The 23,863-nt window shown below is 40.6% G+C and overlaps 1 protein-coding gene across 11 annotated transcripts in view; it reads left to right on the top strand.

Moving 5' to 3' along the window:
- The window catches only part of smoc1 (SPARC related modular calcium binding 1), a 69,318-nt gene extending 45,832 nt beyond the window's left edge, over positions 1-23,486 (top strand). For 4 of the 11 annotated variants that reach the window (XM_034858048.1, XM_034858044.1, XM_034858052.1 and 1 more), the window contains 5 exons: positions 2,672-2,790; positions 8,738-8,843; positions 9,621-9,865; positions 10,585-10,618; positions 20,571-23,486. In XM_034858048.1, coding sequence (XP_034713939.1) covers positions 2,672-2,790; positions 8,738-8,843; positions 9,621-9,865; positions 10,585-10,618; positions 20,571-20,610 — 544 coding nt within the window. In that variant the 3' untranslated portion in view covers positions 20,611-23,486. Of the gene's footprint in view, positions 1-2,671; positions 2,791-8,737; positions 8,844-9,620; positions 9,866-10,584; positions 10,639-20,570 lie in introns of all 11 variants that reach the window. The other 7 variants (XM_034858049.1, XM_034858055.1, XM_034858053.1 and 4 more) reach the window with 5 other exon arrangements.
- Positions 23,487-23,863: the final 377 nt, after the last annotated feature.

The raw sequence follows: 23,863 nt of genomic DNA, 5'->3' as shown, positions 1-23,863 counted from the left end.
TGTTTTAGTTGTCACCGTTTTGAATGTCATTGATGTTCAGAAAAAACTCTTCGTTAACAAAAATCTGTCTTTATTGCCCAATAAATTAAATATAACAGGCAAAAACATTAAATAACATATTATAATACAGAACCATTATACACTATTAGAACCATAACGTACATGTCACACATAAAAGGCACTCAAATGTGTAACATAAAAAAAAGACACAAGACCACAAACAGATAAATAAACTACAGCTGTTCTATTATTCCAGACCAGTCTGATGGCTGTTGGCCAGTAACCATTCCCTCACATTTCTTTCATCAGTGTGCATGAACAGGAGTTAATTACAAATGATTACAGTAACACAGTACTGATGCAATAATGAATGGCTACATCATGAACTCATGATTTAAGAAACTTCTGCTTCAAGTAGATCAGCTGATGCGTCCTGCTGTTTCCTGTGTGATACAGGACGGTATATGTAAAGCATGTAGCATTGTCTCCAAAGCAAGGAGTGTAATCCTCTGATATCAAAATAATTCTCAGCTAATGGTTAAAACTGTTCTTATCGTTGTTAACTAAACATGACTTATTCATAGTTTTCATCAAATATTTCATGTTTGTGGCCCTTCAAATAAAGCGCCGACCTACTCCATCTTTAACATTGTTAATAAGATATAATTAATGGTAGCATAACATTAAATGATAATGAGGTTACTACATGTAGACAGCATACTGCAGAGGCAATTTTATAAACACAAGAAAGGTTTTGACATTTTTATATTATTTGAGGGATCACAAAGATTGGGGCATATGCCACCATTAATCATATCTTATTAATTTTAAAGATGGAGCAGGTCAGCACTTTACTTTACAAACATGATGAAGTAATGAAGAAGTAATGTTTCGTTAACAATGATTACAACACTACAATTCAGTTTCTTTAGCCTGTCACTTTGAACACATGAAGCCTATGAAGAAGACGAACATCATTAATAAATCAGTTGATTGAAATTCCTTAATTGATGCATTAATTAACGTATTGTTCTTGCATCAAGTCATGCACGAGATAATATAGTCATGGTACATCACTGACAGTTGATGAAGTAATACATTAATGAATGTGTGACTTTTTATGCATGAAGCCATGCATGAATTCATGATAATTTATGTACCATTAATATAAAGTGTTACCCAGTAGGATTAATCCACTGGGAACCATGAATGTGTCTACAAAATCTGGTGCCAATCCATGAGATATTCCAGGATATGTCTGACCTGCTGGTGTTGCAAGAGATTATCAGGATTCATCCTCTGGGCATCATGGATCTTTGTACCCAATTTAATGGCAACCCATGAAATATACAGTATAGATGTATAGATATATTTTAGTCTGGACAAAAGTGGTCAACTGACCAACAGACCAACGTTCCCTAGAACGGCTAAACAATACTTTTCACTGATCTGAAATTTCTTCACTTGGCAAAACAAATTGCTTCAAGCCTTGAAGGGAAAATCATTTAGCTGACCATAAACACGGAGCGTTTGGTGTGACGTTTGTTTTCAGTGCAGTTGCTGCTGTTTAGATTGCTTTCAGGGAAACAGCGGAGTCACAATGGGTTTCTGCAAGAGCTGAATGCCACGGGGATGGAGAGGAGGCAATGTTGAATAAATAATGCCACTCATGCCAAAGTGAATATTACATCTTGAAACACAGCAATACATAATGGAAAAGAGACAGGATGTTTGAAAAACTGTCAGCAGGCACCGGTAAATAGAGGAGCTGTTTTTGTTCCTGAAGGGGTATCATCATTCTCTCTTCACAAGAAGGTTGATGTTTTACAGGACGAGGTACAGACTAGTATAAAGAGTTAGTTTGAATCCAGGATAGCAGGTTTAGTTTCAAATCAAGAAAAGCCTATTTATAACGGACAGCCTCACATACACAGACCAAATTCTCATCTGTGTTGAATGACACCCTAGAGGCGATAATTTCTTCACATAAGAATTCATTGTATTTTGGACTAGATCTCATGTCCCTTGTCCCAATTACTTTCCCCTGGACGTCGATGTGCAGAGTCACGCATCAGACATCCCTTTTTGGATCAGGGGCCCTGCAGACTGTGAAAAAAGAAATGACAACTCGCTTTTACTTTGAAAAAAGAAGAAGAAAAAAAGCGCAAATGAGACACACATGCTCAATTTTCCATCCTGTTCAAGAACCAGTGATACAATAGCCTGGAGAAAACGAGTCATGCCACGCATAATGCCGAACAATTTGTCACGGCTCTGAAACAAAGCGATGCAAGTGCATGTCAAATCAAATTGATTGATTAGGCATTACAAAAAGAGAGACTGTAATCACTGTTAATAACTTGTTACTGCACACAGTGAAGAAGCCTGAACACCATGCATGTGTACTCGCAGTGAAGAGATTAGTGAGCGTGCTAATGTTTTCTTAACAAAGACGGAGAAAGACATGTCTCCTGGTGTTTAACTCCATCTCAGAATGTTTTTAAGCCTGAAGGAATATCTTTTGTGGTGTTTTGTTCTTCAGTTTAAGGCTTTGTTCATTTTTTTTTTTTTTTATAAATGTCTCATCATGGACGAGTTTCTTCTTTGATGTCTCAGGTTATTCACCCAATGCTAAGAAAGATCTACTCTGTTCTCCTTCTGTCTCACGCAGCCATGTCCCTGCTGTCCTCTCCTCTCTGTGTAACAGGTACCAGACGCCGGAGTGTGACGGCACCGCACGATCTCACATCCCAGATACTGAAGATCCTTTCCAAGGCAGAGAACTGACAGGTTTCTTTATTTTTCTCTCTCACTTTTCTCTGGAGTTCAATTTATTTTTGGGGGCTTTGGAGATTGCAGAAACATTCTTGGATTCAATTCTTTGCCTTGTGTCAAACCTTATTTTTTAACAAATGAGGAAGCCTAAGGCCAGCACGATTCAGGGAAAACTATGAATCACGATTCCTTTGCTTAGAATTGATATCACGATTCTCTACCGCGATTGTTTTGACCATGACAAAACAAAACAATTTGGAAGTACCAGACATAGATTTGTGTTAGCACTCTGCACATCACCATAATTTTTTAATATATACATATATATTTTAAATCAAAGTTATTAAAATGAAAGCATGAACAGGGTGAATCGAGATTGCGATTTTATAACGATTAATTGTGCAGGCCTACTTGCACGCCGTCAAAAATGTTAATAACAAAAACTAGAAGGCCAATGGAGAGCGAGCACAGACCTCTGCCAAGGCAATGAGCCATCTCACAATGTTTACAAAAGTGAGAAATAATTGCTGTATCCGCCTCGTGATTTAGAGGGTTCCTCCTTGGCCCATGCTGTACCCTTTAAGTTTCTTGGAAAGTGGGCCAGTAGTTTTCCCTAATCCTGTTGACAGACAAACTGAACGAAAAGCACAACCTCCTCGGGGGAAGTAACAAGACCAGCAAAAAACTAATACAGACTTCGGCAAGCAACACAAAGATTTTATGCTTCAGTATCCCAATTTCAGACAGTTTGTTTCACTACTGTTACAAAAGAAAAGGCTTTTTGGATACCTACCCGATGTAGTTGACAAACGTCCCCAAATCCAGTGAAGAGGGGGCAGAGCTGCCAATCTTACATCCACACCTGGTTTCCACACAAAGGAAAAGTACTACACAGTGGATGTACGAGTGATGAACAGGATATAAAGAGGGAGAGAAACAGTTTGATCCATTTCATACTGTCTTACTAGAGCGCCATGCATACTGCTACAGCAAGTTGATAACAGAGCTCGACAGTGTGGTTGAGGGAATTAAAATCCTTTTCATTTTCTCCATAAAGATTTTGATTATGAGCCATAATGTCCAACCATCCAAGGTAGATTTACTACAAGCTATGAGATTGTGAAATGAGAGTTTATGCGCTTGTAGAATTTAAATGTTGCATTAAATGTTTTATTCGCGATGTCATAGAAAAGTACTACACTACCCTCAATCCTTAGCGTAACAGCGACTTCTCTGATTGGTGGAGCTCGTTGTCACCATAGTACGTGAACACGCAAATGGCTGTAGTGAGTGTACTGACGTCTATGATCGCTATCGATTATTTTAATAATCGAGTATTCTACCGATTATTTAATTATTCAAATAATTTGATCGATCAATCAAGTAATCGGATGAGAAATACTTTTGTTTTATTGAAGAGCAATAACACACAATAGTTTAATTTTCGGAAAAAGCTAAATTTGTATTGCCTACGTTGCTTACAATATCAAAAAAAACAAAAACTAACAACAACCAAACAATAACGACCTCAAACTAAATCTACATAAACATGTCCTTAAGTTGTGCAACATGACTTTCAGAACTACAAGTTTCAACCTGAGACTGATCCGCATTTAGGCCTTTAAATAAATATGTTATACTTAACCTATTTTCATTCATATATTTGATTACAATGTCACACAGCTCTGTTACTTTTGTTAGTGGATTGTTGATCAGCTGTTTCTCCGTGAAGAGAGAGAGAGCGCAACAGTCAGCTGTTTTTCCAAAGGGATAGTCAACAAGTCGGCTCTTTAGATCAAACTGTGGTCACCACTACGTATTTTCTGGTCTTTTTTTCTGTGTCCATGTTCTGTGTCCATTGTTTTTCAAGGCGCTTCATTAATCTACGCTGTGGAAAGTTCCGTGTACAGTCCATCCAACTAGGAAAGGGTCCACATGCAGATGGACAGGTCATGGGGTGGTTTCCAATGGGTTGCAATCCTCCTCTTTGCAGCTGGAAGTCCAGCAAACAATGCACGTTTCTGACTCCCTGAGAGCTGAAAGGCTGACGGGTCATTCAGAATCAAGACATTGACAGTAACAGGCACAGTAACATCAAACAAGGTAGAAATTTTGGATGCAATACTGTTCCAGAACTGACCAACAGGAGAACTCTCCCAGAACATGTGAAGATGTGTGCTAGGACACATTAAGAACAAAAAAAAAAAAACAACGGTCCATGTTCATCAGGCAGTTGTTTCAGTCGTGATCCTTCTCCACAGCACCCTCCGTGATAGAATCCTAAGCTCTCCCCGCCGCAGCAGGAGGACGGGGTGCACATAGTCCCCCGTCGGAGGTGAATACTCTATACTGCGCACCTTCTCTGATCATCAGTGTTGCTGGACAAAGCAAGAAAAAATCCAGACGCCTGACTCGTGCTGAATCCAGGGCTCGATAAAAAGCCTGACTTCTTTTTACCGTGTGGTTGCTGTAATCCAGGGAGAAGGGAATTTTCCAGCCCTCAATGACGAGGATCACCTGCCTTTCTGTGTGTCAGAGGATGTTGAAAATCAGCGTACGATTAGTAGTGGTGGTCTTCTTTGGGATGTCACTGTAGATTCGGTGGGCTCTCATTATCTCGAGCTGAGCATCTGCTTAATTCGGGAATCACTTAGGCCGGGACCACAAGAGATAATGGACAGCATTAGCACCTTCTATCCCCTCTTTTAGCCTGACGATGCGGATGTTGCATCTTCAGCTATTGTCCTCCAAATCTGCTAGCTTCACCTTCATCTCCTGAAAAGCGTGGCCATGGCTGTTGAGAATACTTGTGGTGCTTTCCACGGTTGTTTTTAGGTTGTTCACATCCAATCTGATAGAGCCAAGGCTTGCAGTCCAAGATGCTGCCTGGTTACGGATTGCAGTTAGCTCATTGTTGAGTCCAAACGAGTGGCAAACGGCCACTCCAATTGAAAAAGAATGGCAGCCTGTTGCTTTTTTTGTCTCTTGTAACTAATGTGAGTGAGAGGTGATGCTGTTATCCCATTTGTTGCATTTTCCAAAGGTCAGCAGCAACTAGGTCAAAGTTGAAATAATTTGAACTGTGAGCACAGCGCATAGTGGCAAATCAAAGCGGTGTGCGACGCCAGGGGTATTGTAGCGCATAGTTAGGCCGTCCCCATTGGAAAACAATGGAATGGGCGGCTCAAAGCGGTTTTGCCGCCTATCATGTGTGGTCTTTATAAAAGAATTTTATGAAAGGTCAGTGGAGATACGGAATGGTGAAAATCACTTTGCAAATTTTGACTTGCTGAGCTCATTTACAGTTGCTTATGGACAATTGCTGTTCAGGGAAGGGGTTAAGAGAAAGATCAATTAATAAAATTGCCGCTTGGAAACATGGAAACAGACATGAAAATTATTTCTCAACCTCACACTGACCAGATAGAGGGGTTTTTGATTAGGTATTGACTAAACCCCACTTTGCGGTGTTGGATTCCCTGGCAGCATAGATCAGAGACTCTCCTCTTAACCAGAGGTCCTAACCTCGGCTTATACTCCTCTGCCCTGGTTACTGCTCACTTACTTCTGTTGCCCTTCTGTTTCCCCATCATTTAAGGTTGCACTGTAACTCTTGTTTAATTCCCCATCTGGAGAGTTTACAGAGTCAAGAATGACTCCTGACTGTGCAGCAGATGTGTGGCATGTTTTATGGAAGGTGTGAGTGTTGCTGGGTGTGGTGGTGAGGCTGCTGGGATTGCTGGGCGACCACAGGGTGATGAGTGGAGATATTTTTATGTACTGTAGAGGGATGTTCTGTACCGCCACAACAAAGCGCTGTATTTCATGGTTGTCACATCAAGGCAGGAGGAGAAAAGAATGCTTGAGAGGGCAGTCTATTAACAGCATGCAGCTACAGGTTCAATATCACTGTACTGTACACAGAGTGGCACAATACCACCTCTGTCCGGAGGGGCAGATAAGAGCTCTTCCCCCGAACCCAAGGCTGGGATCTGTTAACATCCAGTTCAGTCAGTTCAGGAACTGCAGTTTGTTTTAAACCTGTATATTAAAAACATTTGATGAGCACAGTTTGGTCTTACTTTGTCTTAGTCTATCAACAAATAATTATATTATTTACATTATTAATTACAAAAACTACATCTTCTGTATTTATGAGGGTCTGAGTGACGTCAATGTAGCAATCGGCTCACTTACATGGACTGGATGTGTTTCCAACCTTCCTAACTGCAAAGGTGTGATACATATCTGCAATTGCCCAATACTATACTACACCCAATGTAGTATGAACTGAAGTGCTCATATCAGTTTTAGGGTATATCAGGGATTTTTGTTGAGCTGCTTTGTGATCAGTTTATACTAAAGAGATCTAATGTTGGTGAACCCAGCTTGTTCTGGTCTCTTACTCAAAACTGTTAATAAAAAAAAAGTCAATTGTTCATTATTCTTTAGGTCTCCAGAATTTCAGTTTGGACCTACAAATCTAGAGACTCCCAACCTGACGAACGTTGTAACTCTTGAAGGCACTAAAGATAATTCAGCTGGAACAAAACTGAGGAGAAAAACCTCTATACTTAAACTACTCACAGCTTATGCAACCTGAAGGTGTGTGATGTTGAGTTGCGCATGCGTCACTTTGCCACAAGTAGCATGAACAATGCTAACGAGAGACTTGCCTAATGTCAGTACAGTAAAAATGGACCTACTTAACCAAGCTGGTTCACTGCTGGCTACAAGTTAGCATCAAACACAACTAAGGTTGTCAGCTGAATGGCTTTTTGAGCTAACGTTAGCAATCAAACAATCATAGATAGCTATAACATTTTTGAAATGATTCATATCTTCTGTTATTGTTTGTAATGACCAAAGTTAATTATTTCCTGGATTTCACAAATTTCAGTATGAGACGTTATGCCGTAAACCTTTTAATCTGAGCATGCTCAAATCTGCACTCGACTCATATCGGGCAGTGACAAGGTGTGCCACCTACAGATAAACATTACTCTGTTTTAATGGGTTAAAAGCCAAAACAAAGTTGATAACCTTGGTGCAGCTTTAATGTGTTTTAGGATCAAATCCAAGCGGTCCAGAGCCTGTTTGACACTGTCAGAGGTCTTGCACCACACTGGGCCCTTGCCACCTTGCCACATAGCCAGCATACAACTTAACAGTTTGCGCTTCATAACACCCCAATTTAACACTTGGATTAAGGCACAGCAAGGAAGTGCTCTCCGAGCTTGTCATGTGCTACAAAATGCTAATTGGATTCACCTGGCGAGCAGCGGACCACCTCCCACGGAACCCCCCGAGCCAGCACAAAAGGAATGGAAAGACATGAAGACAGTTGAGGACAAGGAAGCCACAAACGAACAAAGAAAAGGGGAGTAGAGGAATTGGCGAAGAAAGCGAAAGAGAGATTGAAAAAAGGAAAAAAAAGAATGAGAAGATTAGTTTACTATGCAGCTGCGTTTGAAGTTTTTCCTTTAAGAGACACAATTAGAAGGTAAAAAAATTTGCACTGGTTGAGCGTGCTATTAAAGCCATACATCTGGGCAATTAAAAAGAGCTACCCAAGGTGTTCAGAACTGTGTCATAAAAGTTAACAGGTCTGCACTGCTCAACAAAACTCTCTCATCACTGCACACTTCTGTCCCCCCTCTTGCCATATGCCTCAGCTCTTACAAAACAGCCAAACTATGTATTTCACCTCCGTCGGAAATATATTCATAATGATTCAGCAGTAATTGTGAAATGTAAGCCAATTAATGGATTTGGTCGTTAAGCTGTGGACAAGGTTTGCATGCTTTCTTTTACCGTGTAACAGCCGGTTTCTGTTTGACATCTGTCAGACTGGTTCACTGGTGTCGAGGCTTTAGAGGCACTTCAGCTCCACTGTGCCGTAATGACTCAAATTACTTGTGGAAGGTAATTTTCGTGTATTTTTGTCTTTGATTTGCACCAGGCTGCCCAGAGGGGAAGAAAGTGGAATTCATTACAAGCTTGTTAGATGCCCTCACCACAGACATGGTTCAAGCCATAAACTCACCAGCCCCCTCTGGTGGTGGGAGGTAAGTACTGTCCTGTGGCAATGAAGACAGTCGTATTAAATGCTTGCCATTGGGGGAATTACTGGAATTGTTCGCTCTTTGTAAATTATAGACTGTGGTCTAGACCTACTCTATTCGTAAATTGTCTTGAGATAACTCTTGTTATGATTTGATACTATAAATAAAACTGAATTGAAGACACTTAGAGTATTACAACTGAACAGAATACCTCATAGCTGATTCTTTATGGAGATCTTTCCCCTCTTCTGGTTTTTCTCAAACAACCCTTCAGTTTGGGTTTCTGAATTGAACGCTAATATTTTATATCTAACATGCAATGCACAGATCTTGGCAGGGACAATGGCAGGGTTAGCGTTCACTTTCCATCAGTGAACACTGTCCAACCCATTCAGGAAAGCCAAGCAGAAAATTGATTTACAATGATTCAATTGCAAGCTAAGCTTTAACAAAATATGTTGTCACTTTCTGACATATAACATGACTGCCTGAACTACTAACATTTTTATCCTCACAAGATGAGATTTAATTTAATTAGAAATCAACAAAAACGGACCAATCTCATTTTGAGTGATTCCAAATGGCAATGTTTCATACAGGATTAAAATAGATTATCATCTTAAATGCATATTCAACATTTCATCCTTACTGTACATATTTTGTCCACTTACCTTTTAAGCAGTTTACAACAATTTTTTTTTCCTTCATGCCAATCATTCCACTTATTGAAACATCCATGTCTTCACTGGCATCTGTTCCTCTAACCCTATACCTAACCAGGTTTGTTGAGCCTGATCCCAGTCACACTTTAGAGGAGAGGGTGGTGCACTGGTACTTCGCCCAGCTGGATAACAACGGCAGCCACGACATCAACAAGAAGGAACTCAAGCCGTTTAAGAAGTACCTGAAGAAGAAAGCCAAACCCAAGAAATGTGCCCGCAAGTTCACTGACTACTGTGACCTGAATAAGGACAGGGCCATTTCCCTGCAGGAGCTGAAAGGCTGCCTGGGAGTCAGCAAGGAGGGTAAGAGGACAAGGAAAGCTGGGGAGAAGCGGATGGTTGAGAGTGGGTTGGCGGGTTCACATAGAAGGGTCACTTTCATTAAAATAAAAACAAATCAATACTCTTGAAATGTAAAATTTAAGATTTAGGAGAATAAAAGAGGTACTTGGTTGTGTTAAGATTGTTTTCCATTAGTTTTAACACTGCCAAGTGTCCAGGTTTAACTACAACAAACATGTCATAGTTTAAAAAAAAACTAAAAAAAGGAAGGGATGCAGGAACTGTGGTGCATGTGACAAACAGATGTGTTGGCAGTCTAAATAAGATGCACTGCTACACTCAGCCCTCACTGATGGATATTTAGACTAGGCTAATGTATTACCGGACCCTAGACAATGTCTGGGCCTGAAAACTTGGTCCAAATAGAGAACATTACCAACTGTCACAGCAGCTCACAGTGACCAAATGTCATACAGCCAAGAGAAAAAACATGTGAGATGTAAATAGTTAGGAGATGCCCAGAGGTTGTGAAATACATTTCACACACAAATGACTGTAGACTTTCAATTCATGAAGAAATTGACAATTATGCTGCTGCATAAGGTTAAAAAAATATCAAATAAATATGCTATAATAAAAGTCTTTTGTGGCATATTTTAGGTTTTGGTGACTTAAAAAGAAGACATTGCCCTCTATGAAGTTTATTCTTTTTCTAAGTTTTTTTTGTCCCTCTTTTGCAGGTAGCTCAACAACAGTTGGCCACCAAGGGACAAGGCAAGGGACAAAACTGTTCAGTAAGGAAAACTAATACGCTTTTTCCCTGGCTTCGAGTGCTTTAGTTGGCTTTTGTTTAACGCATTAACATGCAGGTTGGTGAAATGCATCGGTCTTGTTTGAGTTATATGCAAAGCTTTACCGGATATGCAGTTATACACTGACGGACAGGGCTGAAAAACATTAAGCCAACTCTTTTGTATAACTGAAATTATTTTTCATTTATTTTGTTTATTTTCCCCATGAATCAATCATGCTTTCCGTAAAATGTCAGAAAAAACTGATAAATGTTGTTTCAGCTCAAGACATTTTTGTCTTGTTCCTACTTTGACAACAAGAAATAGGCCAAAAAGTCTGAAATAAAGAAGAACCAATTAACAGACAAACAACGGAATTATTATAACTTCTATAACTAACTTCTAACTATAACTCTATCTTTTAGACTGTCTCAGTCTCTTCTCCATCTCTTTCATCGATCCGTTGGAATCCCCCCCCCCCCCCCCCCCCCCCCCCCCCCCCCCCCCCCCCCCTCTCTCTGTTGAGCGATTATTGGGCCCGTTGGTGCTGTTGACTCTGGCCACTGGGCCGGTTCAGCGCCCCACATAGCACTGAGGTCATGTATTTACCGTGGGGCTAGCCAGCCTCGCCTGGAGAACAGTGGCTCCGAGCTGGCATAACATCAGGCCTCTCGGACCCTGGGCACAGCTGCCAGGATAAACAGCCCCGATATTGGAAGAGCAGAGTAGGAGGCTCGGCCGGTTGTTTTCACTGTGGTCACCGAATTGCTCAGTTTCACGCTTAAGAGCTGGAGGTAAATGGCCTGACACCTTTTCACGGCTCTGTATGCTGCCACTCAGGCCCTCGGAGCTAGTGATCATTGTGGACAGAGAGACGGCGGAGGCCTGCATGAAAGAAGCAGGAGTCTGTAGGAACATGTGGCTGCATTCTGCCTTGACTAAGATAGACGGTCATTGTGTTCAGGTATGCCTAGCTGATCCTCAATGGCCTGGATCTCTTTAAGTCAAGCTGCCTCTGCCAGACATTAAATCTTACGCTCTGTCGCAGCTGTGGATCGTCACTGGAGTGTTGTTGGACATATTTACAGTTTACACTACGTGCTTTTTGGTGAAGGACTGTGAGCATGTGGGGCAGAGTGGAGCACATCTGAAGGAGGCTACTCGCTCGACACGCTGGCAACAGCAAAGACAAACATCTGAATACCTTGTGTAAGTTTTGAAAGGCTGCTGGAGGGTGGCATCCATCCTCTGGAGAGACTGGAGTCCTCATTATAGATGAGAAGTGTAACAGAAGCCCATGGTGTTGAATTTCTCTTAGGTGAGGTTAGGCCATTGATGAGGACCAATGGTTGCTCAGATGACCCCAGCCTTAGGTCTCCTTCGCTGGAATGAACTACACAAAAATGTACCACTGTTCAACTTGTTGCAATAGACATTTGACAGCAGGGTTCATGATGTTCTTTTTAAAAGTCATAATTATATTTACAAAGATAAACTTACTTGTTAAGTACTAACACATGGGGGTGTGCATGTACAAAAGCTTGCACGCACAAAAACACACCAAACTTGGGCATACATAATTATAAGATATTAGAGTAGTAAGTGCTTACAGAGCTTTTAGTTTGCAGGATGTACCAGCTGTTGTTGAGCATGAGTAGGTGTGTTTTCTTTGCAACATACAGTATGTGTTGCTATGCACTACATGCGCAAATTCCAGCATAGTCAGACTAAAAGTAATACATTTACACAGAGATTAAGAACTGAGAATAAGGGACTATTGCCACTACAGGATCCGCTTGACGGTGGATAGAAACATTGGCTACTCTTGAACTTATCAAAAATGGACCTTCACAAAGTTCGTTAGTTGAGGAGATATTTTGCTGATTTAAATCCAGCTCTGTGTAATGCCAGTGTGAACAGCATGTTCGGATGAACGGTGTGGCTTTCCTCCGTGGCCACAGCGCACGGAGCTCGGATCAGTCAGGGCCTGCCAGAGATCTGCCAGGGTCTGCCTGCCAAGTCTACCTATCCTGTGACCTGGATTCAAGGTCGTTTACGTGCTTTTAAATGAAGCTGGTATGCTGATGCCTTCTACATGTCAGTGGTGAAGATCTAACTTTTTCACCCAAAGCTGTCTTAAGGAAGGAATGGAACTGTGGTAAATGGTGTCCAGGAGTTTGAGGGTAGTGACAGCAGCATGAGAATACCAGATATCTACATGATCCAGTATAGGTAGTACAGTGGATTGTTTATTAAAAAAAAGAAGAAAGAAAAAGAAAGAATATTCAGGATTCACGCTCTGCTCCAGTTTAAGAATCGAATTGGAATTGTCAGGTTTTGAGCAAGGTATTAAAAGGTCCCATGGCATGAAAATTTCACTTTGAGGTTTTTTAACATTAATATGTAAATGTAAATGTGCTGTATTTATATAGCGTTTTTCTAGTCTTAACGGCTACTCAAAGCGCTTTTACATCAAACAGGAAACATTCACACACATTCATACACTGTGGCCGAGGCTGCCATACATGTTGCCACCTGCTCATCAGATAAACACTCACACACATTCACACTCCGATGAGCAATATGAGTTCCCCCAGCCTGCCTATGGTCCCCCAGTGGCTAGAAATGGTGATAGGTGTAAACCGAGCCCTGGGTAGCCTGCTCTGCCTTTGAGAAAATGAAAGCTCAGATGGGCCAATCTGGAATGTGCCCCTTATGAGGTCTTAAGGGGCAAGGTTGCTTCCCCTTTCTCTGCTTTGCACATCCAGAGAATTTGACCCACCCATGAGAGAGACTTCAGATACAGTATTAGGGGACCACTAAGGTCTAAATTAAAGGAACTTCAGATACAGAATAAGTGGGCCACTAAGGTCTTTATAAAAGAGACTTCAGATCCAGTATTAGGGGACCACTAAGGTCTATATAAAAGAGACTTTAGATACAGTATTACAGGACCACTAAGGTATACATAAAAGAGACTTCAGGTACAGTATTAGGGGACCACTAAGGTCTATATAAAAGAGACTTCAGATACAGTATTAGGGGACCACTAAGGTCTATATAAAAGAGACTTCAGATACAGTATTAGGGGACCACTAAGGTCTATATAAAATAGACTTTGGATACAGTATTACAGGACCACTAAGGTCTATATAAAAGAGACTTCAGATACAGTATTACGGGACCACTAAGGTCTATATAAAAGAGACTTCAGATCCAGTATTAGGGGACCACTAAGGTCTATATAAAAGAGACTTTGGATACAGTATTACAGGACCACTAAGGTCTATATAAAAGAGACTTCAGATACAGTATTAGGGGACCACTAAAGTCTATCTAAAAGAGATTTCAGATACAGTAATAGGGGACCAATAAGGTCTATATAAAAGCATCCAAAGAGCACCGTGTCATGGGACCTTTAAATAATTGCTTAAAACCTTTTTTAAAAGGCCTTGTGGAGTTTGGAGTTGGAGTTTGTATTTTTTACATTTACATTTTTCATTTTTACTGCAAATGCATATTGGTTATCAGCCTTTAAAAGACTGTTTTGGTTGATCCCTAGTGCACAATAAGAGTCCGATAGTGTTGTGGGCAGGACATTAACTCAGTGGTGAGTCAAATTGAACCAGAGGGACAGATGCGGAGCTGTAGCGTAGCCAAAGTAGTGCACTTTTTAATCAATTAGCTTTATTGGTTATCAGGCAGTTACAACGTTGATACAGATCATCTGCAAACGGCCCGATAATCTGTTAAGCAACCTTTAAAAAGAAAGATGTCTGCTTTTCTTAAAGAAAATCCTTTTTGTAATGTATTTTTACAGTAAAGTTGTTTTAGACTGATGGTGTGAATTAATTATAATCCCATAAATTATATACATTTTTCACCACGTAAATATAAGTCTGATGTCATTAAGTACAGATGCCTAGGAGGGACTACGCGGAATATTGCCAACTTGTCACAAAGTAATTAGGGGCTGATTTCTCCTGGCAAAGTCAGACGTGCAATTGTAATGCTTTTTGTGTCCCGTCTGCTGTTTTCTGTCAAACTCCTTTCTTCCTTTCTCGTCTCGGTTCTCGCTCTCTCGTCTCTGACCTCTCCTGTTTGTCCTGGCTGTGTCCGTCATTAGGCAGGAATGAAAGGAGGGCATTATGAGGCAGTGCTGGCACTAAGGCTGCAGGACCATTAGAGAGACCAGAGCCCCCTCCTCTCAGGGCCAACGGCAATTACTCCACACCACTTGTGTTTTAATTATTGTGACATCAGCTGGACACACTGTACTATGTTGAAGGTAACAGTTCAACATATAGGACTCTGACAGGTAGACAAGTAGGGCGGGGTTTAAAAACAATAAAAACAATTGATTTTCCGATTTAAATTGATTCTCATTTTAATGATCCAATATCAATTCATAAAAACCAGAATAGATCTTAGTCGGTCTCATATAAACCGGAAGACTTAACGAATCCATTGGTACCAACTATCTCACGCAAGCTTGGAAGGGGGTTAAACAACCATCCAAAGTCAAGCTACATTTTGGCAAAGGAAAAACTGCCATGGCCATTTAAAAAGGGGTTCCTTGAAATCTCAGCTCCAGATATCTGAATTAAATGTCACTAAAATTACTGACTGTAAAATCTGTAGAGGTGCCCTTGTTGTGTGAAAAATAAGTACGTTAAAGCGCCCATATTATGCTCATTTAAAGTTCATAATTGTATTTGGAGGTTGTACCAGAATAGGTTTATGTGGTTTCATTTTCATAAAACACCATATTTTTGTTGTATTGTACATGGCTGCAGATCCTGTTGTCACCCTGTGTGTTTAGGTCTCTGTTTTAGCTACAGAGTGAGACATCTCACTTCTATACTATCTTTGTTGGGGGTTACACATGCTCAGTAGCTAGGTAAGATCCCATCCGCTAGATAACTCTTTCTCCAACTTTGGTCAGTACAAGGCAGGATTAGCTGGTAGACTTCTTCTAGACGAGGGACACTTGTGGAATCCCTGCAGAACAGGGACAGGAAGTATTCCTTTTGGAGATTATGGTCAACTAGTGGGTGTTGTACCAGTGTTTTGCCATTGAAAACAATCTAGCATGCTAGTGCTAGCATGTGCTATGGTTAGCCAACTTGTCTCAGCTAGTGACGTAAAAAAACGTGCAGATTTTGAACAGCTCACTTGGAGACTGGAGGTAGAGGACAAAACCGTATCTCATTCAAAACAGCATGGATAGTTTTTTCCAAGTTTGTATGCGTGTGGAAGCAACAGAGACCCAAAATAACACCCAGACTTAATGTAACTGCTTTGGCGTTGTTTCTAAACGTAGACATTGATACTTTTAATGATGCAACAATTTAAAGGGGAACCGTGTATGATTGTAGAATCTCTTTTGTGTCCAAGCAAAATTGTTTTTTGCAACTGAACCATCATGAATTGACATGGAATCGGGGCCTTGCGAATAGGAAATGAATCAAGAAATCAATGGCAATACCCGATCATTCAGATTAGCAATGATTTTCTCACCATTGCTCCCGGTTACTTGGTATTCTGATGAGTTTGCTACAAAAATCCTTTATTCATGAGATGACAGTAAACTCCTGTGTAAATATCTCTAGCCAAGTCCACTCCTCCCCCCAGATACCACCATGTTCAAGTATACCATGATTCCCAGCTCTCGTGTCTTTATCGGCTGGTCCCAGGTGAAGCCAGGCGATTCACCGCTAGACGGGATCTGCTTTCAGCTCTTTATCAAAAGTGGGGCCAAGGTGTCCAGGGAGAGTCCAGGGAGCTTTGTGTTGTTAATGCCACAGACAGTGTCCTCAGTGACTGTGAGGAGAAGACCATTGGCTGCTCTGGAGCCTTGTAATTGCAAAGGCAATTCATGAGCACTACTGTGGCTCCTCACAACAGAGACATTTATCTGAGCTAAAAAGAGTAACAGCATGACTTCACTGGAGAGAGGGATCAGGAAATATTGTGGAGCTGCATAGTTTAACAGGTACAACATGTCACTAATGCTGCCAAGGTAAAGGATTTATGACACTGAAAGCACAAAAATACTACAGTTGTTGATATTGAATTGCACACTCGTGCTTGAAGTTTACTTACAAATCCATTAACACCACAGAGGCCAACTGCAGTCAAATAACAGCTGGTATGTATCTTAGACCTAAAATACTTTAACATTTCAATTCCTCTCCATGATTTCTTCATATCCTGTTTCCCCAAAATTAAAGTTGCCAGACTCAAGGACTCAAGGATGCCAGTGCCGGTTTGTTAGTCCTCCTACACGATGATATATGTCGAACCAAACAATCTACATAACTAGTGGGAAGGTTAACGTGAAATATCATTGTAGGCCGAATTCTTTTTGCATTTCAAAACCAGATGTGCAAATTTAGTGAGGACATTTATGCTTCTTAAAGCCAGGTATGGTAATGTTTTAATTGATAATGGAAAGCCAGAAAGATTTGAGTATTGTTCCTCGGGGCTCTGTCTAACCCCTCCCCCTGCCCTCGGGGCTCCGACCCACACACAGCCCCGCTGCTTCAGGGCAGAGCATGGATATATTAAAGCAGAGTGGAGAAAGGACCGCAACAAACCCCTAATATCGTCACACAGAATGTTTAAAACAAACATAACGGCAAGTAGAAACGTGACAACCACGCGCTCGGAGCTCCGGCTTGTAATCCAGAGGGGTAGAGTACGCGCAGCGAGGCAAGGGGGCATTTCATTCGTTCTTTCCAAGCAAACCTCGAGGCGGTGATTGGTGGACGTTTTTACTGGAGTACAGTAGCTACAGATCTTTTTCACTCCTTTTTCAGAACCCATAACTAATTTATTGCTGTTGGGGTGTAAAGAACATTTCAAACTATTTATAAAAAGTCTACATTGGAAATAGTTACCAACCCTGCCTTTAAAAGTATAAACCATTTTTCATTTTAGACTCTCCAAGACTTGTAGCGGCCTCTTGTCACATTTTTAAATTTGGTGGTCGACTGCAGCATGATTTTTTTCTTATAAAAAAACTTTTTGAAAGATAGTACTCTCTTAAGCTACAGTTTGCAGAAAGTGCTATTGTTGTGGCAGGTTAAGTAAGAAACATCAAGTTTTGTGCATTGAGGTCTCTCTTGATTTGTTTTCAAAAGTAGAAAAAGGAACATGTTTTATGACCGAAATGGATTTGATTCAGTGGTGTGTTTTTGTAACAGGCGGGAAAATCGACAGTTATTTAGATAAAAATGTCACAGCTGAGACTGTAGTCATCTGGATCCAACTAGTCATTCCTGAAATGGGTGGCCATAACATTTCGTTTTGTACACTTAAAGTAAAGGTGAAAGCATTCGCTACAGGACTCACTCATATAGAAGGTAATCTGTGATTTATGGAGCACTTTATAGGTTTGCTTTTACTTTACTTTACTATATTTACTTTACTTTACTTTATAGGTTGAAAAGACTATTTGACTGTGAAGCAAATTAAATTCATATTCTCAGACTACAGAATCAGATGGACTTCTATTTCATGGCTGACACAACCAGCTCTGACAGAGAGTGCACCTGCACATCCCCACAGGCTGCTGACACACACACACACACACACACACACACACACACACACACACACACACATACACACACACACACACACACGCTCATGTAGGCCAGTAGCGTCCAGACAAACCCACACAAACTGTATGTTCACATACAAACAAAATATTGATAGATGGAAAGACCTACAAACAAACAAAACCCTATTTTGAATGCACAGACATGAAATGGTCTCACACATGCGCACACGCACACACACATACACACAGCTCAGGAGGACCTCTTGTCTGACAGCCATCTGTAAGCAATCTAAGCTCTTTACCCATCTCCTTTTCTCTCCTCCTTTGTGTCTCTCTCCCCCTTCACCACTCATCAATCAGATGAGTGGGAAAGAGACATCGCTTATGCAGCATACCGGCTTTCTCAAGCAGTTTCAGCACAAAATGAAACGCAACACACAACTTCAGAGACTGTTAACTTATAGCTTGCTTGTCCCATAACGTCAGCACATGTGTGGGTATGTATGGTGCGTTTGGGTGTAGGAGGGGTGCAGCTGCTTAGCAGACAAACTTTTGTAACCACTGGCTTTATCCTGGAGAAGTGACCTTTTGTGTGAACTAAAAAAAAAAAAAAAAGATGGTAAAAAAGTTATTTATTGTTGGTTCTTAGCTAAACAAAAACAGAATCACTCTGTTACAAGTCTGTTTAGTTTTTTGACTTCAGAAAAATTATGCTGGTGAGAAAATAAGAAAATGTTAGCAGCTGCAGAGGATGGATCTGCTTTCCATATGAACATGCTGTCTGGACTTCCATACAGTTGTGATGTCACAACTTTACTATACTGTATATATACTGTAGGTAGGCAGTGCCGTTACAGTGCGGTAATGGTCATTCTCCGGCTGCAATGACCCCAAAATGCTGACCAATCAGAGCAGACTGGGCTTTTTCGAGAGGGGGGGCCTTAAAGTTACAGATGCTAAAACAGAGCGTTTTAGATACAGGGTGAATACAGGTATACCCAGACTGATAGTAGGGCTGAACGATTATGGCCAAAATGATAATCACGATTATTTTGATCAATATTGTGATCACAATTATTTGTTGATTTTAACCAAAACAAATTTTATTGTCACATATGCTGTTTATAACTTGTCCAGCAGGTCCAGCAGCTCTGTCTCACACGCTATTACTCTATGAACTTAAGTTAGTTGCCTTCAATAAATTCTTCTGTGTTCATCGCGGTGGCGGCCGCGATAGCAGAGTTACCCGCGGAAACACGGGTAGAAATACAGGTTTGCCCCTCATACTTAACAACATACATCTGTGTTAATAACAATTAAAACTGTAGAGAAATGTCATAAGTGTGGACCGGCGCTGTGTGGCCGGGCTGCGCGGAGAGTAAGACGAGATCCATATAACCAAATCCATATAACAACATTGCAAGGGATGCGAGGACATTAGGTGCACCGGTGCGTCCTAGAGGTAAAATGTTACTCGCGTCCTTAAGCCTGTGAGCTAACTAGCAACAACTAGTACTGGTCACTTCTGTAGTCTGAAAAACAACAAAGACGGGTTCAGTAACCCAGACGGGCGGTTCAGTAAAAAGAGGAGGCGTGTTCTGGAGCAAATGTTCACTAGTGCTATTTTGCAATTTAAGAAAACAATTCCGCCACAGACCAGGAAAAATTCAGAGGCTATTTTAAGGATGCATGCTTGGCCGTAATGTAGAGTGTGCACTTTGTTTCTCTTATCTCACAGCGCAGCAGTTCTCATTTTTGGAAGCCATACATAAATACAAGGAAAAATATGATCTTGTTGTACACAACATTTCCATGAATCGTGATTGTGTTGATGACATAAATGAGGAACTTCAAGGACTTAAGGCGATGTGATGTTGAACTGCATGGGCCGATGCCCCTTAACCCAAATGCCCTAGCAGTAGCACTGGAGAGAAGAGCCAGAAGAGCGGCATCGTCTATAGTGACATAATCTCGCTCTAGCATTGCAAAAATATTTTAGGCAGTATCGGAGGCGATACCGATTTTGGTATCGGTATTGGTTTTGTCATCTCTAGTTACGTCCAAATCACTCCTTAGTAATGTAGCTACTCCAGACCAACCCAAGAGTCATTTATCCCGCCGGTATAACAGCAACAGTGCTCGAGATCCGGCCACAAAGCTACTTGCGTTTGACGTTTAATACTTACGATACAGATTGTTAAAATAGGGCCCTTAAAGTGTGTGTGTGTGTGTGTGTGTGAGTTAGTCCGTCTCATAGAGTTTGTCTTGTCACGCAACAGCTAAGTGCAAGTGAATCTGCATGTCTCATACTAAAACAGACATTTTCTTCTCTCTTCTCTCTCTTGTCCATCTGTCTTTGTGTTCCCAGTAGGTCGTCTGGTGTGAGAAGAGAAGGACCCAGAAGCTGAGACGAGAGCAGAGGGCACAGAGGGAAGGCATCTGTACGCTTGCTGACAGGAAAGAGAAAGATGGAGCAGAAAAATTGAAAAGTTCCTGAGGTACAAAAAAAGTGAACAGAAAAACAAGAAAACAAAGCGGCGCCAAAATATTTGCACTTTCTCCTCCCTATGTTTGACATTTTATCTGTTTGTACATGTTTTCTTTTTTTCCCTCTTGAAGTGATTGAAAAGGTCTAGGTAAGAATGAGAATATATTTGTAAAAAAAGAGGACAGGCTCACCACTGGAAGATGTTACCACATTCCCCTTGTGTTTTAGTCTGCCGTTGTTATTTGTTCTATCATCCCATAACAGGAAAAGGCATTAACACACATTTTGTGGCTATTAAATTAAACTAGCATTTCCCTTGTTACAAATAGGAGCACACAGGCCAGTGGTATGTCACTAAAGAGGATCTTACAGTGAGTCACATTCAGCTCAAATGTTGCTCTATAGTCAAAAAGGACGAGCTATGGCAACGTAGACCAATTTTATTGAACGTGTTATGTATGTGAGCACGCAATATAAAAGTGAAACGGCATGTTACTAGAATTGAACTGTGACCATGGGGTCTAATTTATCAGCACAGAATTAGCTTTATGAATCCCTTGCACTGTACTGAACTTTCTAGAAACATTAACATTTTAGATTAAGAATCAGATCCTTCTAAAATGTCTCAGATGTGTTATGTCTGGTTTTTGTTCAGTACTTACCAGTGTTGGGGGAAACTAACTAGTAATTATATGCTTACCACACAGTTTCCTAAAAGGAGTACCTTTTGTGCTCCCAAAACCATTGCAAGACCATTATGTTCTATGTAGTTTTCAGCATGTTGTCTCCACAAGATGCCTTGAAGTTTGCTATATTTTTTTTATTTTTATAACATTTGTGCTAACAAAAAAACAAAATTAGTAAAAAAAAAAAAAAAGAAAAAAAAAAGGAAATAGAATAGATTGTGAGTATTCAAAAATGTGTAGCAGGTATCCATAATAACAAAGGTGATAGGAGTACTTTAAAGTCATGCATCCCCCCCAACACTGGTGCAGTACTTACACAGTCTTAGCCGTATATTAACGCAGCTTAACACTGCAGCAAACAGCTGGTAAAACATTTACACATGTATGTGGCAGTATGGACATATTAAAGCTGCATTAATGAATTGTTGAGATACACAACCCTGAACTAGTATTGCTTTATAAAGTTGTCACGGCAAAATGATCATTCCAAATCCAATATACACTCTCCTTTTAGCTCCGTTTTGGTCTCCACCACCTCCTGAGGAAAATATCTGGCTGTTTAGCTGAAAAAGTCTCCACTACGTTAACTAGCTATTTGCCAACATTGTCTGTCTGGTGTTTGGTGCTGAGCAGCTAGAATATAGTTGGATTATCATGGCTTATTTGCTGCAGACGACTTGATGAGACTGCTGTGACCAAACTATTTAGTAAATGTGCCAGAAAAACAATGACTTCCAAGAATTTAGAACAAAAGCGGCTGAGTTGGGCGATAATGCTCTGAGGGTTTGTCTGTATAGAGAGACCCCTTTCACAATCCACTAGATTTAATGTTGATGTATAAAAAAAAATTGATTGATGCAGCTTTAAGCCAAACCTACAATGAAGGCCATTGGTTTACACAGATCTTGTGTCACTCTGTTGTTCTATGTGTAATTATATCTCAAGGTACAAGTCAGTGTGGCTGATTTCATTATCCTACTTTAACCTTAAAAAACAGCTCAAGTGTATCTACAGTGTGTTAATGGTAAATTCTGCATGTTTATTTTTCTCAGTGTTTGGTGATCATGGGTTCATCGGGCTCAACTTGCAATAACAAATCTCACTAAGACCCCCTGGTGGGGATTTTTTTTTCCAAAACAGATTACAGTCCACAGAAGGACTTAAATATTTGTATTACTACCAGGGAAAAAAGGTGGCACAGATGACTAAACCCAACCAGTAAATGGAGTTTGTTTACATGACTCAGTATCCCGGTAATATCAGCTAATTTGAGCCGTCAGATTTACGTTTATCCCAGTTATTGTAAACGAGATGTGGCATTTACAAATGCCTTTTTCTAAAATAAATAATTGAGTCTCCCCACTAATATCCGAGTAAATTTTGTGTATGTAAACACATTCATTGTCTGTCCTCCAACAGTTGATGTCAGACCTGCTCTGTGAAACACTTAACCAGCACACATACTTGTCTTTGGAGAGTTGCCACCTTAAGACAATGCAGCAAGTCTTAAAATACCCCCCAGGGTGTCCGATCAAGAGGAAAATGACAGACCAGGGAGGACAAAACACTAGAAAAAAACCTTATGATCAAGTTTGGGAATGTAAATAAAATGTTTCTATTGCATTTGGGAACAATTGAGTTTAAAAATTTGAGAACTGTGGTCTGAATGCTTGTTTATTTCTTTGCATATTCTCAAGTAACCGCAGTGGATCATGAGCATAAGACAAAAACAAGCTCCCATTGTTAATATGTACAATAACGTTTATTTGTGGGTTTGATTTACTCAATTTCATTGTTGGTTAGATGGGTAGTTAACTTACTCACTTCACTGTCATTCTGACTTATTGTAAAGAAAGATAAACTTCTCTGTGTTTACGTCATGTCCAACATTAGACTCCTACAGTAGCTAATAACATGTAACTGCTGAGACCTGTATGTTATAAGCTCTGAGCACTGTTTATTTTATCATTGGTGGGGTTAACTCACCATTTCAGCTTGTGTTTTACAACTCCTGTCATCATAATACACGTTCAAGTATGTATACAGTATCTATCTGGTGCTTAATCCACTACAATCACAAGTCCAATCGCATCTAATTTGAACTGGACAGTTATGCCAAGAATGAGAAAAGAAAAGTGTCTCTTCAGAGGCTGTGCGGGCTCTCCTGAGTGCCTGCATCAGTCCAGGTTTGAACACTGGGCTAGTGTGTCTGCTGAAGTGCTTCCAGACGCTGCAGAGCTGCAGATCACATGAGTGATCTAAAGCAACCTCACAGGCTAGTAATCACCGCTAATCACGATGGGGGACGCATCGTGAAGGAGGCTTACAGATGACTGTCAGTGGAGAAGGAGGGAAGCCAAGATTGTCTCGCTTGCTCACCAGCAACTTTTCCAGGGCAAAGCCCCAATAGGCTTGTCAAGGCCATGTGTTTTGACAACATTTCTCATTCATAGCTTAAAAAAATTGATCAGTTGGAAAACAAAGCAC

This window comes from Etheostoma cragini, chromosome 20, assembly GCF_013103735.1.
Source record: "Etheostoma cragini isolate CJK2018 chromosome 20, CSU_Ecrag_1.0, whole genome shotgun sequence".
NCBI lineage: Eukaryota > Metazoa > Chordata > Actinopteri > Perciformes > Percidae > Etheostoma > Etheostoma cragini.
Note: the sequence above shows the minus strand (reverse complement) of the source record. Positions and strands in the feature narration are given on the sequence as shown.